At 45.5% G+C, this 18580-nt stretch overlaps 1 protein-coding gene across 3 annotated transcripts in view; it reads left to right on the top strand.

The window, feature by feature from the left end:
- The window catches only part of rnls (renalase, FAD-dependent amine oxidase), a 45318-nt gene extending 34913 nt beyond the window's left edge, over positions 1 to 10405 (top strand). For 2 of the 3 annotated variants that reach the window (XM_014158281.2, XM_045702417.1), the window contains exons 6-7: positions 6279 to 6454; positions 8433 to 10405. In XM_014158281.2, coding sequence (XP_014013756.1) covers positions 6279 to 6454; positions 8433 to 8585 — 329 coding nt within the window. In that variant the 3' untranslated portion in view covers positions 8586 to 10405. The remainder of the gene's footprint in view (positions 1 to 6278; positions 6455 to 8432) is intronic. The other variant, XR_006760729.1, reaches the window with a different exon arrangement.
- The last annotated feature ends 8175 nt before the right edge of the window (positions 10406 to 18580 follow it).

Below are 18580 nucleotides of genomic sequence, written 5' to 3'. Positions count from 1 at the left end.
CGTGTGCCCCCCCAAAAAACGTTTTGGGGGCTGCCTCTCGTGCTTCCTACCCAGCCGTGTTCCCTCATACCTTTGGTCCTTTTTTCCTGCTGCCTCCACTCTTTTGAGTGCCTCTACCTGTTCCCATGGGAGGCGATCCCTTCCGACCAGGATCTCCTCCCAAGTGTAGGATCCCTTGCCTTCCAGGATGTCCTCCCATGTCCAGTCTTTTCTCTCCCTGGTCCAGGATCTCTGCTCCTCCTGGCGCTGCTCCTTCCTCCGCTGCTTGGTCCGTTGTTGGTGGGGGATTATGTAACGGCTGTCTTCTTCGTCAGACGAAACAGAGAAGTCATCGTCCGAGAAAGTGGACCAATACGCAGCGGAGTTAGTGTTCATCTTTGTATTTTTAATTACGTAAGAACACTATACAAAACAAACAAGAAACCGACAGCCAAACAGTCCTGTCAGGTGCAAACACTAAACAGAAATAATCCCCCACAAAACCCAAAGAAAACACATGCTCCTAATGTGTGACTCCCAATCAACAACAACGAACTTCAGCTGTGCCTGATTGGGAGCCACACACGGCCCAAAACAAAGAAATACAAAAACCTAGAAAAAACCTAGAACGCCCACCCAATGTAACACCCTGGCCTAACCAAAATAAAGAACAAAAAACCCCTCTCTATGGCCAGGGCGTTACACTTTTAAATGATATCAAACTCAACCTTTTGTCTTTTCTAGTGATGAAGACATGGATGTCTCACGGTACGGGGGGAGGGGGGTTATTAAGAAAATGATCACTTCATTGGTCAATCCACACAAGGTCCAACCAAAATTGACATTTAGATTTTTATCCCAATGCCTCCTAAAGACACACAAACATACACATACTTGACTTTTTCCACATTTTTGTTACGTTACAGCCTTATTCTAAAATTGTCCTCATCAATGTATTTAATCAATCTATACACAATACCCCATAATGACATCACAATACCCCATAATGACAACACAATACCCCATAATGACAAAGCGAAAACAGGTTTTTGCATTTTTTAAGAAATGTATTTAAAAAATATATATATATATTAACTACATAAGTATTCAGAGCCTTTGCTATGACACTTGAAATTAAGCTCAGGTGCATCCTGTTTCCATTGATCATCCTTGAGATGTTTCTACAACTTGATTGGAGTCCACCTGTGTTAATTTCAATTGATTGGGCATGATTTCGGAAGGCACACACCTGTCTATATTAGGTCCCACAGTTGACAATCCATGTCAGAGCAAACACTAAGCCATGAGGTCGAAGGAACTGTCCTTAGAGCTCCGAGACAGGATTGTGTCGAGGCACAGAACTGGGAAAGGGTACCAAAACATTTCTGCAGCATTGAACATCCCCAAGGCCTCCATCATTCTTAAATGGAAGTTTGGAACCACCAAGACTCTTCCTAGAGCTTGCCGCCCGGCCAAACTGAGCAATCGGGGAAGAAGGGCCTTGGTCAGCGAGGTGACCAAGAACCCAATTGTCACTCTGGCAGAGCTCCAGAGATTCTCTGTGGAGATGGGAGAACCTTCCACAAGGACAACTGTCTCTGCAGCCCTCCACCAATCAGGCTTTTATGGTACTGTAGCATGGCCAGACAGAAGCCACTCCTCAGTAAAAGGCACATGACAGCCCGCTTGGAGTTTTCTAAAAGTCACCTAAAGGACTGACCATGAGAAACAAGATTCTCTGGTCTGATGAAACCATGATTCAACTCTTTGGCCAGAATGCCATGCATCACGTCTGGAGGAAACCTGGCACCATCCCTACCATAAAGCATGGTGGTAGTGGCGGCATCATGCTGTGGGGATGTTTTTCAGCAGCAGGGACTGGGAGACTAGTCAGGATTGAGGGATAGATGAGCGGAGCAAAGAACAGAGAGATCCTTGATGAAAACCTACTCTAGAGCGCTCGGGACATCAGACTGGGGCAAAGGTTCACCTTCCATCAGGACCACAACTCTAAGCACACAGCCAAGACAACGTAGGAGTGGCTTCGGGCACAAGTCTCCGAATGTCCTTGAGTGGCCCAGCCAGAGCCCGGACTTGAACCCAATGGAACATTTCTGGAGAGACCAGAAAATAGCTGTGCAGCGACATTCCCCAACCAACCTGACAGAGCTTGAGAGGATCTGCAGAGAAGAATGGGAGAAACTCCCCAAATACAGTTGTGCCAAGCTTGTAGCGTCATACCCAAGAGACTCGAAGCTGTAATCACTGCCAAAGGTGCTTCAAGAAAGTACTGAGTAAAGGGTCTGAATACTTATGTAGATGTGATATTTCAGTATTTCTTTTTTATAAATTAGCAAATTTCAAACACTTTTTGCTTTGTCATTATGAGGTATTGTGTGCGTGTGTAGATTGATCAGGGGGAAAAAACAATTTAATCCATTTTAGAATAAAGCTGTAACGTAACAAAATGTGGATTTGATACCATCAACCCGCCAGTTCCCAGCTCACTTCCCGCCTGATTAAGCAGGGTAGTAGTGTGCAAGCAAACTTCTCTCAGATTATTTCTGAATGGCCCTTTGAAAGCTTGTGAATGCAGAGAGCAGGAGAGGCGCTGTAAGAATAGCTGTGGAGTGTCTCTCCAACTCTCTGCAGTGGTCTAAAACGGGGCGCTTGCTGTGACCAGGGGAACAGGTGTCAGGTCACAGGACAGGACAGTGGGCCCCCTGTGTCATATAAAAGTAAGTTAACAACCAATGCAAATTGCACACTGCATAACTTGGTTGCCAACTTGCTCTGAGTGGAGCCTGTCTTTGTTTTTCTACCTGGTGAACGTTGTAGTCTCTTGCTTCTATCTCGGAAGCAGAGTTGGTGCCAGCCTCTACATACCTACGTATAAAACAACCAATAACTGATTCTGTGAGCACTAAATACCAGCTACTCAAACACCTTTTAGTGGTGCCATATACCATTAAAAAAATCTAATATTTTATACCAGGGCCTTGCACAGTCAGAGCTATGAATTTCAAAAGAGCCCTCTGTCCATCTCCTCTGTGTCATATCCTACATATTATAACAGGGCTCGCCTAACACCATTCCTACAGAGATACCGTCCTGTAGGTTCCTACAGAGATACCGTCCTGTAGGACGGAGCTGATCGTGGACTTCAGGAGACCGTAAGAGGGAGCACGCCCCCATACACATTGACGGGGCCACAGTGGAGAAGGTAAAAGCTTCAAGTTCCTCTGCGTACACATCATTGACAATCTGAAACGGTCCACTCACACAGACAGTGTGGTGAAGAAGGCGCAACAGCCCCCAACCTCAGGAGGCTGAAGAAATTCGGCTTGGCCCCTAAGACCCTCACAATCTTCTACAGATGCACTATTGAGAGCATCTTGTCGGGCTGTACCACCGCCTGGTACGGCAACTGCAACATCCGCAACTGTAGGGCTCTCCAGAGGGTGGTGCAGTCTGCCCAACGCATCACCGGGAGCACACTGCCTGCCCTTCAGGACATCTACAGCACCCGGTGTCACAGGAAAGCCAAGAAGATCAAGGATCTTAGCCACCCGAGCCATGGCCTGTTAACCCCTCTACCATCTAGAAGGCAAGGTCAGCTGGGACCTAGAGACTGAAAAACAGCTTCTATCTCCAGGCCATCTGACTGTTTAAATAGTCACCACTAGCCAGGCTCCGCCCAGTACCCTGCCCTGAACTTAGTCACTGTTACTAGCTGGCTGCCACCCGGTACTCTACCCAGCACCTTAGAGACTGCTGCCCTATGTACATAGTCATGGAACACTGGTCACTTTAATAATATTTACTTGCAGTACTGTTTCACCCACATCATACTTCTATACTGTATTCTAGTCGAGGCCTATCCGATTTAACAATCGCTGTACATATACTATTTGTCAGATATACTACGTTTTACTCTATATACTGTCCATATTGTCTATACATCCCATTACATTCCAGACTTCGATATTGCTCGTCCTAATATTACTTAATTCCGTTCTTTTACTTTTTAGATGTGTATATTGTTAGATACTACTGCACTGTTGGAGCTAAGAACACAAGCATTTCGCTATACCCGCAATAACATCTGCTACATATGTTTGTGACCATAAAAATTGATTTGGTAGTTACAACTGGGGTTGGATTGAAAACCTACAGGAGGGTAGCTTTCCAGGAACAGGGTTGGAGAACCCTGTCGTATTAACATGGTCTCCGTCTCCATTTCTGCCCTCTCCATCTGAACTGAATTATTTGTTGGAGGAGAACGGCAGATGCAAAAGCTCACTTCCAGGAATGACACATCTCAAGTGATCAGGGTGAAACAGTCATCTGTGGGTTCAGTCGCCATGACAACAAATATCCTCCGCACAGGATACGCTGTTTGGGTTTTGCACCTCTTTCTGTCTTTGTCTTCCTCTTTCTCTCCCGCTCTCATTTTCTCGCTCTAGCTGGCCCTTTGCCTGGGCACAGGGATGCCAAACACTGGTTAGAGTGTCTCTCTTACCCAAGAGCCAACCCAGAATGGCCCACTGGACAAAAGTTAGACCCCAGTGAATGTGTGCTGTAGAGTCTCTGTGACCCCACGGTGGGCCCACAGTGAGCATCCCCAGCTCCCTAGTTTCCCACAAGTCAGTTTAGCATCCAGTTTGGCTCCAAACAAAACAGCTGGCTGTGTTTGTGTGTGCGCTCAGTCACGTGACATGGTCTCGTCTGCCGCTTTTAAAAAAAAATGAACCGAACAGGAGGAGATGATTGAACTTCTGGTAACTCTGTGTCCTGCTCCGGCAAGCCAATCTCGGGACGTGTTTATTTGCTGTGGTAAACTATTATTCTCCGCAATCAGTTTAAATATGGTTTTAAGACAATTTCATCAGAGAGATGACTTCACGACATATTGCCTCGATAAATCAACGCAAAACATCCTTTATGGGTCAGATCCCTGTCTGTCTGTGCCTGTTGTCTGTCAGTCATTAGAAACAGGACCTTACTGTGTCCATTCCCTGCATGATGTCACCATCACACAGTCAGATCCACAGCAGACAACAAGCCTTTTGGTTGTGTGTACAGTTACCAAAAACACAACATGCAGGTAGGTAACTGCCAAAATAAAGGAAACACTTGAGGAAATGAGGGTTACAAAGTCTATTGAAACCAGGTGCTTCCACAAAGGTGTGGTTCCTGAGGTAATTAAGCAATTAACATCCCATGATTCTTATGGTCATGTATAAAAATGCTGGGCAGGCCATTATTTTGGATACCATGGCTATGCCCCCATAGGATGTCAAAGCCTCCATCCACCGGGTACGAGTGGTTGATGAGCATGAAAACGATGTAAACCATATGCCATGGCCGTCTCAGTCACCAGATCTCAAATCAATTGAACACTTATGGGAGATTCTGGAGTGGCACCTGAGACTGCGTTTTCCACCACCATCAACAAAACACCAAATGACGGCGTCGCATCCCTCCAATAGAGTTCCAGACACTTGTAGAATAAATATATGCCAAGGCGCACTGAAGCTGTTCTGGCTCGTGGTGGCCAGAACAGCTTCAAGACACTTTACATTGGCGTTACCTTTTTGGCAGTGCCTGTACATGCAACACACAGCAACCTCTGACTGAGGGAGACATTTGCATTACAAATCAAGCTGGTCATATTAGTTACGCAGAAACAGGGGATTCTGGGTACAGGAGTCTGTTTCATTAAAAAGCCATGACGTATGTTGTCAGTGGCATGCACAGTTTTGACCCCCTTTTGGTATTGGCATGCAACTCTTAATTAAACATCAGGACAGAGATAAGGAAGTGCTTTTTTTTTCTTCCTGGAGTCAGAATCCTATCAAAGAATTCCGCTGTCAGATTAGGGGAACGATCTTGATGCCAAGGATGATTTTCGGTTCTATTCAACATCTAAGCTGTTTCCATCTCCAGCTGTTTAAATCTGAGGTCTTAGTTCTTTCTGAAAACGAATCTTCTCAAGACATTCTGATGACCCACTACATTCAGTAGGGCGTTTTGGATTTATATTTCATATGTTTTTTACTGTTCAGCTGTGAGATTTAAGAGTTCACTGTCTTAGAAGTCGTTTCTGATGATCAGTATGGCCAAAACATAAATGTCTTAAAATATTTGTTTTTTGTATTGATACTTCTACTGTCCTGCATTGTAAACGTAACTGCACTGTGTTCTTAGCTATGCCTGTGTGGTGCTGTTCAGTCAGCAGAGTTAGTCCATCCATGGTGGTATGGTTCTGTACTGTGCTGTGTTTTCTTTCTGTGCAGAATCCCCTGAGTGCGGTACCTCCATGGTGGTTCACACCAGTGTTCCCTTTGGTATCAAACACCTGGAGGAGGCAAAGGAGCAGGTGGAGCCTCTCATCCTGGAGGAGCTGAACAAGCTGCTGCCCGGCCTGCCACAGCCCGACAGCATCAAATGCCAGAAGTGGAGATACTCGCAGGTGAGCGGAGTTACTCGGTCAGGAGTTTTACCGCATTCCTTCTTTGAGAGAAGAGAAAGTAGACTGTCAAGATGTTTGTCTTCATTACTCCTTTGAGAGAAAATAACTGTTTCTACTTCAGTCCTGTCACGATGCATGGAAAGAAGGTCAACGTAGAGGATTGACATGCTGTATCTATCTATCAAACGCTATTAAACTTCAATGCATTACATTTCTCTCCTCGCGCTTTCTCTCGCTCGCTTTCTCTCGCTCGCTTTCTCTCGCTCTCTTTATCATGCTCTTTCTCTCGCTCTTTCTATCATGCTCTTTCTCTCTCTCTCTCTCTCTCCAACACACTCACACACACTCTGCTAAGCGAGGCTGGACTGGGCTTGGGGGTCAGAGGCCACAGAACATCTGTGTGGGAGGCACATCACTGGGAGTGCCAGAGCATGGGCCAAGGCCCACTGGAACTGGACGGGCCATGATAGAACACATGCACATTTGTACTGTAATACACATGCACTCATACACACACTCATACCATACACACATCAGCTCCCTGTCAAATACACAAGCAGACATTCTAGCAAAGACCGTTGTGAGAGCTCAGTTAGTAGAGCATGGCGCTTGCAACACCAGGGTTGTGGGTTTGATTCCCACGGGGGACCAGTACGAAAATGGATAAGAGCGACTGCTAAATGAGAAGTGTAAAATACATATTTTTTTTAACTTGAGGAAATTATTTATCCTAACAGTTATAATAGTTATCTGTTGCTTAGATGTAGGTTATAGGTTGCTTTCTCTTTAGAGACTTATGTTATTTTTTATTTATTTCACCTTTATTTAACCAGGTAGGCCAGTTGAGAACAAGTTCTCATTTACAACTGCGACCTGGCCATGAAACAGCCATATTTTCAGCTGCTAGAATCTCATGCTTTCCTTGCTATAAAATGTGTTTATATTGGGGCATTTTATCTTAATGTCCAAAACCACCCTCCTCCTTCACTCTCTGTGGTCTTTGCCATGGAAAATCAGCCTCACACTGTATATGGAGACAGCAGAGCTCAGGCCCACTGTATCAACTTACCACTAGAGTAAACCAAACAATTTGTCCATGGCTAGATTTCAACAAGAATGCTTATCAATTGATTTAAATGGTGATTACCATTCAGAAATGCATGGGCAAACACAATATTTAGTTTTTGGGGAGTAGTGGGAATGGAGGGAGGGAGGTGGAGAGTGGGGGTTGATATCAGCACACAGTAAGTAGTAGGCTATTAAAAGCCCCAGCAGGAAATGGATACTATTTCCTTACCCTTAGTGGTGAGGGGCAGTGTACCTCAGTGCAGGCCAGCAGAAGCCTCTAAAAATGGCCCTTGCTATGACACGTACACAGACTTGTGTGTTTACGCTCCCAAATCATTAACACACTGAACTCTCGGCATTCAGGGTTGAAACATGAAGACAGTTGGCTGCGAGGCTGATTTTGATATCTGCTCGTCTAGCCAAAGACGGTGCATTTTTCTGGCTTGATCTGTACTATCCCACCACAGGTGGTTGGTGGTACCTTAATTGGGGAGGACGGGCTCGTGGTAATGACTGGAGTGGAATTAGTGGAATGGTATCAAATAAATCAAATGCATGGTTTCCATGTATTTGGGGCCATTCCATTAGCTCCGTTCCAGACATTATGAATTGTCCTCCCCCCAGCAGCCTCTATTGTATCCCACCATGTATCGACCTACCCTGAGCACAGACTGTTAGAAAAGACTTTGGGGATTTCAGGATAATTGTAGTACAAACAAATAATTCTTTCAATTCTCATTGTACTATATCTGTGTGAATAGATATGTGACAAGTGTAGAGATTCATATTTTCCAGAAAATGTCAATATTGGTAATAATTCAAATTTATCTAAAGTCTCATGAAATACCGCAAAAATCGGATGGATCCCCCACCCCCCTCACTCTCTACCCCCTCTTTCTCGACTAATTAGGTGAGGAGCTCGGTGGCCGACTGCCCGGGGCAGATGACGCTGCTGTCCCAGCCTCTGTTGGTGTGTGGGGGCGACGGCTTCACGCATTCCAATTTCGACGGCTGTATCGAGTCTGCCCTGAAGGTGTTTGACGTTCTGAAGCACTCTCTCTGATGCCGCCTTCTGGGGTTGGGAGTATAGTGTGGTGGGGTTCTATGTGTACAGCACGTTAGCCCAGAGAGGGGGGCATGAAACTGATCTGTTTTACAGAATCCATCCATTCACAGAGAGGGGGGAGGAAACTGATCTGTTTTACAGAATCCATCCATTCACAGAGAGGGGGCATGAAACTGATCTGTTTTACAGAATCCATCCATTCACAGAGATAGGGGGAGTAATGATCCCCCCCATCTCTGTGAATGGATGGATTCTGTAAAACAGATTAGTTTCATCCCCCCTCTCTGTGAATGGATGGATTCAGTTTCATCCACTGAGGTACTTAATATGTTGTGTGATATTACAGTCAACACCATATGTATTTGGGCAGTGAAGCTACAATTTAAAATGTCTCTTTACTCCAGCATTTTTGGATTTGAGCGACAGTACAAAATGTCACCTTGTTTTGGAGGAAATGTTCATATATATCTGTTTTTACGGTTTATGTATCTACTACCCCCATTTGAAGAAGTCATAAGTATTTGGACAAATTCACGAACAGTGTATTAAAGTAGTCAAAAGTTGAGTATTTGGTCCCATATTCCTAGCACACAGTGACTACATCAAGCTTGTAACTACACACTTGTTGGATGCATTTGCAGTTTGTTTTGGTTGTTTCAGATAATGTTTTGCCCAATAGGAAATGAATGGTGAATAATGTGTTGTCACTTTTATGTTAGCATGTTTTGTAACTTTCTCACTCATCATTATTCATAATTCATTCAGGATTTTTAATAATCATGCCATTATCAGGATTAATTTAGAACTGTTCAGAAACATGTTATCTACTCACTTAGAAAATTACTCCAGTCATCATTCAGTTACTATTGGGCAAAACATAAACTGCAAATGCAACCAAGGAGTTTGTAGTTACAAGCTTGATGTGTGCAAGGAATATGGGACCAAATACTACTTTAATACACTAAGTGAATTAAAGGGGCGGCAGGTAGCCTAGTGGTTAGAGCATTGGGCCAGTAACAGAAAGGTTGCTGGATCGAGTCCCCGAGCTGACAAAGTCAAAATTTGTCGTTCTGCCCCTGAGCAAGGCAGTTAACCCACTGTTCCCCCGGCGGCCGAAGACGTGGATGTCGATTATGGCAGCCCCCCGCACCTCTTTGATTCAGAGGGGTTGGGTTAAATGCGGAAGACACATGAATATGCATTAAGTTGTACAACTGAGAGTCCCTTATGACTTTTTCATATGGGGGGACTCTACACATAAAGTGCTTTCATTTCTAAATGGTTAAACGGATATGTATGAAATTACCCTCAGTACCTTTTATTTATCACCTCATTTAATCTCAAATCCAAAATGAGTATAGAGACAAATGTATAAAAAAAATCTGTCCAAATACATTTGGTGTTTATATGCTGGAGGATGAACAGGAGGCTGTGTTCTTGTGTAGTTTTATGCAAAACAGGTGTGTTTAACACACCCCTTGACCTGCTCATTTAAAAAGGTGTACAATGATTCTGTTCCATTGCCTTGTTCAGGCAAAATGAAAAACTGTACTTGTAAGTACCGTAATTTCCGGACTATTAAGTGCACCTGAATATAAGCCTGAATTAAAAAATATATATATATTTTGAACATAAATAACCCGCACATGTCTATAAGCCGCAGGTGCCTACCGGTACATTGAAACAAATGAACTTTACACAGGCTTTAACGAAACACGGCTTGTAACAAAAATAACTAGGCTTTAACGAAACACGGCTTGTAACAAAAATAAATAGTCTTTAACGAAACACGGCTTGTAACAAAAATAAATAGGCTTTAACGAAACACGGCTTGTAACAAAAATAAATAGGCTTTAACGAAACACGGCTTGTAACAAAAATAAATAGTCTTTAACGAAACACGGCTTGTAACAAAAATAAATAGGCTTTAACGAAACACGGCTTGTAACAAAAATAAATAGGCTTTAACGAAACACGGCTTGTAACAAAAAATACAAATTTAGCAGTAAGCTTTACCGGTAGTTGTCTTTTTGCACTGAGTCAATTCCTCACTCTGCTGTTTCCAACGTCTTATCATCGACTCATTAAGACCAAGCTCCCGTGCAGCAGCTCTATTTCCTTTTCCAACAGCCAGATCAATCACCTTCAACTTGAAAGCTGCATCATATGCATTTCTCCGTGTCTTTGCCATGATGAGGGTGACAAAATGACTACCGTAATCAGAATGATGCGAAGTTTGAGAGCGCTTGATTTAATCTAAACAGTAAACAAAAAAGTTGTTTGACCTTAACCCATTCGGCAATTTCATTGGTCTAATGAAAGCTTCATGCCGCCAAAAAACTGAGCACATCACAGAATGTGTTTTTTTGGAGAAAAAAATTTGAAAGCGGGAAAAATCCATATATTAGCCGCGTCATTGTTTAAGCCGCGAGGTGCAAAGCCTGGGAAAAAAGTTGCGGCTTATAGTCCGGAATTTACGGTAATTGTGTTGTTACTCAGGATTTCTCTTTAAACACCTTATCTTGGTTCACCTTGAATAAAAAGGTTTTCAAACTATCTCCCACTTTGTGTCTTTAACTCCACTTGCGTTTCGCACTGATAAACAGGAAGATGGCAGGTGGTATGGAAACCAATCCGCACAGAGCTCAGAGAAAAGTCGTACAAAATGGATGTGGTAGTCAAAAAGCAATTAGAAAGCAATCAAGATCCCTTAATGACTTCTAAATGCATTAGGCAAAGTAGGCACACTATGTAGTGTTTGAGTAATACCAGATCTCACCCACCATTGTGTGACCCCTGGCATTAGTACAGCCGGAGGACTCTGGGTATGACTGCCTGATATGACTTACCCCAGATCTGCCCTGTGCCCATGGAGGCTAAGGGCCCTGTGACCCTGCCACCCCCCGTCCGTGGCAGTGTAATTCCACCCGGGGCAGCCGCCCGCCGCTGGCCGAGTTCAGCTGCTTAGTGGCAGGGCAGTAATCTGGGACAAACAAAATGTTTGGCAGGAGGTCTGGAGAGGGAGAGAGACACCCCCCCCCCCCCCCCCCCCACTAATCCAACATAATTACAGCATTTTGGGCCGGGGCCCCGGGCTACTGCAGCTGGGATAGTCGTAGGCCCTCTCCACTCTCCTCTCCACTCTACTTAGTCTGCAGCACCAAGCAGCACCCAGATCGGGGTTAACACACACACACACACACGTGCCTACACACACATGCACACACATCTATATGTGCTTAGTGTTTTAACAGTGTGTATGCACACCCAGCGCATGGCCGCAGGAAGATGTTTTGGGTTGGGGTGCTGATGAGTGTTTCTCCCCTCGTACAGGAGTAATAAATGCCTAGTTCACTGATTTTGTGGTATTCTTTTTTTAATTATAATTAAAAAAATATTTTATCAGGGGGTGCTGCAGCACCCCTACTTCCCATGTCTATGGGCAGGTGTGCAGCGGCGGGCCCCTCATTGCTCTCCAGCCCCATGCAGTTACACCTGCTATGGCACCAGGCTCTACCTCCACACTGACCTCCAATTAGGCTATGCCGTCTCGCATGCTACCATTATCAACGCAGTGTGCCACAGAAACCCCAGAATGTCGAATTATGAACAGCCCACTGAACAGATTCCACACACTGGCTTGAAGAGGGCAAAACCACACACTGGCTTGAAGAGGCTGGAGACACAAGGCTAGTGCGGGGAGCGGGAACAGGATACACTGGGCCGTGGAGGCGCACTGGCGGTCTCGAGCGCAGGATTGGCACCACCCGTTCTGGCTGGGTGCCCGCTTCCCCCGGGCCAATGCAGGACGCTGGCACCGAGCACACCGGCCTGTGGATGCTCGGCCTTGACGCCGTGCGCATCACCCCATAGCACGGGGCCTGACCAGTACCACGCTGCCTCCGGTAAGCACGGGGAGTTGGCTTAGGGCTCAACCCTGGTCCAGCCAAACTACCCGTGTGCCCCCCCCAAAAAAATGGTTTGGGGCTGCCTCTCAGGCTCCCTTAACTCCTCCATAGCCCTGGATATGCTCATCCTCATCTCCGCCCATGTCCATCCTTCTTCATCGTGCTCCTTACCCCGCTGCTTGGTCCTTTGTTGGTGGGTAGTTCTGTCACGGTTGTCGTATTGATTTGACCAAAACGCAGCGGGAATATGTATACTCATCTTCTTTTTATTTTGAAGAAGGAGAAACAAATACATTTTACATTTTTACATTTTAGTCATTTAGCAGACGCTCTTATCCAGAGCGACTTACAGTAGTGAATGCATACATTTCATTTTCATTTCATACAATTTTTTTTTTCTTCTTTTTGTACTTGGCCCCCCGTGGGAATCGAACCCACAACCCTGGCGTTGCAAGCACCATGCTCTACCAACTAAATACGTATACAAAAAAAGAACAAAACGAAACAGTCCTGTCAGGTGCATAAACACTGAACAAGGAACATTAACCACAAACCCCGAAACACATAAAACAAACACCCCTCTTACATAAGAACATAGCCCAACAAACCCCAAAACACTCTAAACAAACACCCCCTGCCACATCCTGACCAAACTACAATAACAAATAACCCCTTTACTGGTCAGGACGTGACACGTGCAGCAAAGCACCCCCACAACATGATGCTTCCACCCCCGTGCTTCATGGTTGGGATGGTGTTCTTTGGCTTGCAAGCCTCCCCCTTTTTCCTCCAAACATAACGATGGTCATTATGGCCCAACAGTTATATTTTTGTTTCATCAGACCAGAGGACATTTCTCCAAAAAGTACAATCTTTGTCCCCATGTGCAGTTGCAAAATGTAGTCTAGCTTTTTTATGGGGGTTTTGGAGCAGTGGCTTCTTCCTTGCTGAGCGGCCTTTAAGGTTATGTCGATATAGGACTCGTTTGACTGTGGATATAGATACTTTTGTACCTGTTTCCTCCAGCTGTCACGTCCTGACCAGTATAAGGGTTATTTGTTATTGTAGTTTGGTCAGGACGTGGCAGAGGGTATTTTGTTTATGTGTTTCGGGGTGATGGTTTTTGTAGTAGGGTGTTAGATTTATTATTTCCGGGTTTTGGTTTATGTTCTATGTTTTGAATTTCTATGTGTAGGTTAATGGGGGGTTGGACTCTCAATTGGAGGCAGGTGCTTTCTCGTTGCCTCTGATTGAGAGTCCTATATATGGGTAATTGTTTGGTGTAGTGTTGTGGGAGATTGTTTCTTGTTTTGCCTGTGTGAGCATGACAAGACTGTTTTGTTGTTCGTGAGTTCTTCGTTTTTGTTATTTTGGTGCTCTCTTTATTTTTAAATAAATACAAGATGAGCATCCACATTCCTGCTGCATTTTGGTCCTCCATTCCCGACGACAACCGTTACACCAGCATCTTCACAAGGTCCTTTGCTGTTGTTCTGGGAATGATTTTCACTTTTTGCACCAAAGTACGTTCATCTCTAGGAGACAGAACGCGTCTCCTTCCTGAGCGGTATGATGGCTGCGTGGTCCCATGGTGTTTATACTTGCATAGTATTGTTTGTACAGATGAACATGGCAACTTCAGGTGTTTGGAAATTGCTCCCAAGGATGAACCAGACTTGTGGAGGTCTACAATGTTTTATTTTTTATTTTCCCATGATGTCAAGCAAAGAGGCACTGAGTTTGAAGGTAGGCCTTGAAATACATCCACAGGTACACCTCCAATTGACTCAAATGATGTCAATTAGCCTGTCAGAAGCTTCTAAAGCCATCCATCATTCTCTGGAATTTTCCAAGCTGTTTAAAGGCACAGTCAAGTTAGTGTATGTAAACTTCTGACCCACTGGAATTGTGATCCAGTGAATTATGTGAAATAATCTGTCTGTAAACAATTGTTCGCAAAATGACTTGTCATTGACAAAGTAGATGTCCTAACTGACTTGCCAAAACTAGAAATGAACAAGAAATTTGTGGAGTGGTTGAAAAACGAGTTTTAATGACTCCAACCTAAGTGTATGTAAACTTCCCACTTCAACTGTATGTGTGTGTGATCTCCTGTAACATTTTCACTCAGCAGGTCGCACAACTCAAGACATTGATTAAGCACACAGAATATATCAGTCACTGTACCCCTCGTGCCACACCAAGCTTCACGTGAGGGGCAGGAGGAGAGAGATGGAAGCTGCTCAGATGACATGCTAATGCTCATCCAGAGACTGGGTGGAACAGAGCAGAACTGCAGCGGGGGTGGGGGGGGGCGAGAGGGAAGCTTCTTGCTCCAAGGGGATGCATAATTCATCAGAGTCATCTTGCAAGAAAAAGAAGGCAGCTGCCTGGATTGCACTAGCCTTGCCACAACGTTGCATCAGCTGCCTGCCTCTCTGCCTGCCTCTGCTCTGCCTGCTTCGGCTCTGTCTGCCTGCCTCTGCATGCCTCTCTGCCTGCCTGCCTCTGCTCTGCCTGCCTGCCTGCCTCTGCTCTGCCTGCCTGCCTCTCTTCCTGCTTGCCTGTCTGACTCTCATTAACACACCCATCCCCAGCTGGGGGTCTTTGATCTTTTTTTAGCATCCGATAAGAAAGAATTGGTTATGGATGAAGAGTTAGGCGGCGGAGGGGAGAAGAATGCTGGGGATTTGGGTTGTGGAGGACGGTGCTGTTAGAGTAAACCTGGGTCTGCCGGTGGGCTTGTGTGTGGCTGGTTGGATGGTTACTGCTGTGTGATTGTTCGGCGGGACGAGAGACAGAACAGAGCAGCGTTGCATTTGGAGCAGTGAGAAGAGCTGCAGGCACTGTGCCACTCTCACTGGCTGGCTGGCAGAGCGCTTGGTAAATGACAAAGTCAAGCGAAGCCTTTGTTTCACTGCCAGCACTCATTTAAAATGTTCCCCCGACTCCTTTTCACTTTTATCCACCCCTTCTCTCTCTCTCTCTGTCTCTGTCTCTCTGTCTCTCTCTCTCTGTCTCTCTGTCTCTCTCTGTGAAGAGTTCCCCCACCCTCCCCGTTACACAAAGCAGTAAAGCATGCTGCCCGAGACACTAGGCTCATGGTGCGTCTGACCTATTTTTGTAGGCTATTCCGATGGAGCGCGCTGCTCGTCTGCTGTGCACTGTGGGTAGCCGATTTGCATTTTTGCAAAGTCACTGGCAGATGGCACCAGAGGTTGAGGAGGTAGTAGCTACCCCCCTACCTCCACTCCCTCTACCTCCACCCCCCCCACCTCCATCCCCCTACTGCCACTCCAGTGGAAGCTGCTGAGGGGAGGACAGCTCATATAACGTCTGGAACGGAGCGAATGGAATGGCATCAAACGCATGGAAACCATGTTACCACGAGCCCGTCCTCCCCAATTAAGGTGCCACCAACCTCCTGAGCTCCACCCCCCTCTACCTTCACCCCCCCAGCCCTCCCTCTGGGGCAACAAGGGCAGGATTCAGGTCATGGCTTGTCATGTGACTCGCCCGGATTGGGATGAAAAGTCTCAGAGCGATCACTCTACTCTGTTCCCACTGGGGATGGAGGGGGGTTCGGATCCAAGAGCATTTCTTAATAAGATTACTCTGCTGGTAGAAGGCTATCTGCCCAGGGGAAAATATGTCTTCAGGGAGGACATGAGGGAAAATGGGTTTGGGTTTTTAGTAAAAGTGAGTCCACTCTGTGGCCCCTTGTGTGAGCGCACATTCATACAAGTTTGTGTGTACATACGTGCATGTGCACAGGCATACAACAATTTATGTGTGTGCATGCATGGATATGTGTGCATGTGCACACGTATACAATCGTGTGTGTGTGTGTGTGTGTGTGTGTGTGTGTGTGTGTGTGTGTGTGTGTGTGTGCCAGACAGTAGATTAGGATGTTAAGACTCCTCCTCAACACCCTAGAGCGCCCAGGCTTGGATAAGGAGAGAGGCGGTGCGCTTCCCCGTGGGAGGTGACGTCACCATAGCAGCCGTCTCTCTCTTTCTCTCTCTCTGTGGCAGAGCTGAGAAAGAGGCAGGCAGGCACAGCCCTCTGAGCACAGTCAGTGGATCGCCTAAGAGCTCACTATTGATCCGGGAGGGAGGGACAGTCAGTCAGAAACATACAGACAGACTTGTTCTACTAAAGAGCTCCAACTCATTACCTCAGCACCCCCACTATACAGCCACATCAGTAGCATCACCTCTATTTGTTGCTGTTTCATGAGCACAAGGATTTTACGAATGGGGTTACTATCCCCATGCCCAACCCTTCACCATTACTGCTTTCTGGGGGTGCCGTTCAGGAATTGAACCCTGTGTCGCAAGAGTAAGCAGTGACTATTACATCACTGCTATAATATAATGCAACATGTCACTGCACATTGACAACACACAGAGGTATTAACACTAAATCCCAGAGGTATTAACACTAAATCCCAGAGGTATTAACACTAAATCCCAGAGGTATTAACACTAAATCCCAGAGGTATTAACACTAAAGCCCAGAGGTATTAACACTAAAGCCCAGAGGTATTAACACTAAAGCCCAGAGGTATTAACACTAAAGCCCAGAGGTAATAACACTAAAGCCCAGAGGTATTAACACTAAAGCCCAGAGGTATTAACACTAAAGCCCAGAGGTATTAACACTAAAGCCCAGAGGTATTAACACTAAATCCAAGAGGTATTAACACTAAAGCCCAGAGGTATTAACACTAAATCCAAGAGGTAATAACACTACAGTAAAGCTCAGAGGTATTAACTCTAAAGCCCAGAGGTAATAACACTAAATCCAAGAGGTATTAACTCTAAAGCCCAGAGATAATAACACTAAATCCAAGAGGTAATAACACTACAGTAAAGCTCAGAGGTATTAACTCTAAAGCCCAGAGATAATAACACTAAATCCAAGAGGTAATAACACTACAGTAAAGCTCAGAGGTATTAACACTAAAGCCCAGAGGTAATAACACTAAATCCAAGAGGTAATAACACTACAGTAAAGCCCAGAGGTATTAACACTAAAGCCCAGAGGTAATAACACTAAATCCAAGAGGTAATAACACTACAGTAAAGCCCAGAGGTATTAACACTAAAGCCCAGAGGTAATAACACTAAATCCAAGAGGTAATAACACTAAATCCAAGAGGTAATAACACTACAGTAAAGCCCAGAGGTATTAACACTAAGGTAAAGCCCAGGAGGTGGTGTGCTGTCTACAGCAGCAAGAAAATGACATGTGCCTAATGGTGTGTCGATTCCTCAGCCAGTTCCAGTGATTGTAGAGCTACTGCTGGCTGTCATTACTGTCATTACAGAGAGTGAATGACAGCTCTGTCTGTCTCCTGCCGTGTGACGTTAGCAGGCTCTGGGCCATGCCATCCGCAGCGGGAATGGTGAACTGACGCCACGCCACAAACTACACACTGCTTCCTGTCAGGCCCGACACCGAGTCAGACAACACTTCCTGTCTTCTTACTGCTCTCTCTCTCTCCCCCAATTGGCCGAAAGACAACAATCCTCCAAAAACGTGTGGTGCTGCACATGAATAATACTGAAGAATGTGTTTTTTTTGCATAACATGCAGCTTTTGATTGCAACATCGTAGATCAGTTCTCATCATTCAGTTGAATTGGTTATGTGTGTGTAGACACCCAAACTCTGCTGCAATATGAGGGGGGGAGAAGGGTTGTCATTGAGCTGTGTGCAAGTGATCAGTGATGTGAGGATTGTGATTAGAGGCCCCGGGGCCCTCAGGAACTGATAAGAGAGTGGTTCAGCTTCAGACAAGAGGAGAGGAGTGGAGGGGCCTCCTACAATCATTGCTGTTAATTCCGGGGCCAGGACAGTGGGAGATTAAATCCGGTGCCAGGACAAGGGGAGGGAGGGAGGGGCAGACTGATTGGTTTAGTAGAGATGCCAAAGACATGACGGTTAAAGAAATCCAACCTGAAAGAATGGGATTTTATGAAGAGGATATTTAATACTCCCTAGCTAAGCTTAGGTCCCTGGGACTAAACACCTCCCTCTTCCTGACAGGCCACCCCCAGGTGGTAAGGGTAGGCAACGA

The sequence above is a fragment of the Salmo salar genome, chromosome ssa19, assembly GCF_905237065.1.
Source record: "Salmo salar chromosome ssa19, Ssal_v3.1, whole genome shotgun sequence".
In the NCBI taxonomy this organism is placed as follows: Eukaryota; Metazoa; Chordata; class Actinopteri; order Salmoniformes; family Salmonidae; genus Salmo; species Salmo salar.
Note: the sequence above shows the minus strand (reverse complement) of the source record. Positions and strands in the feature narration are given on the sequence as shown.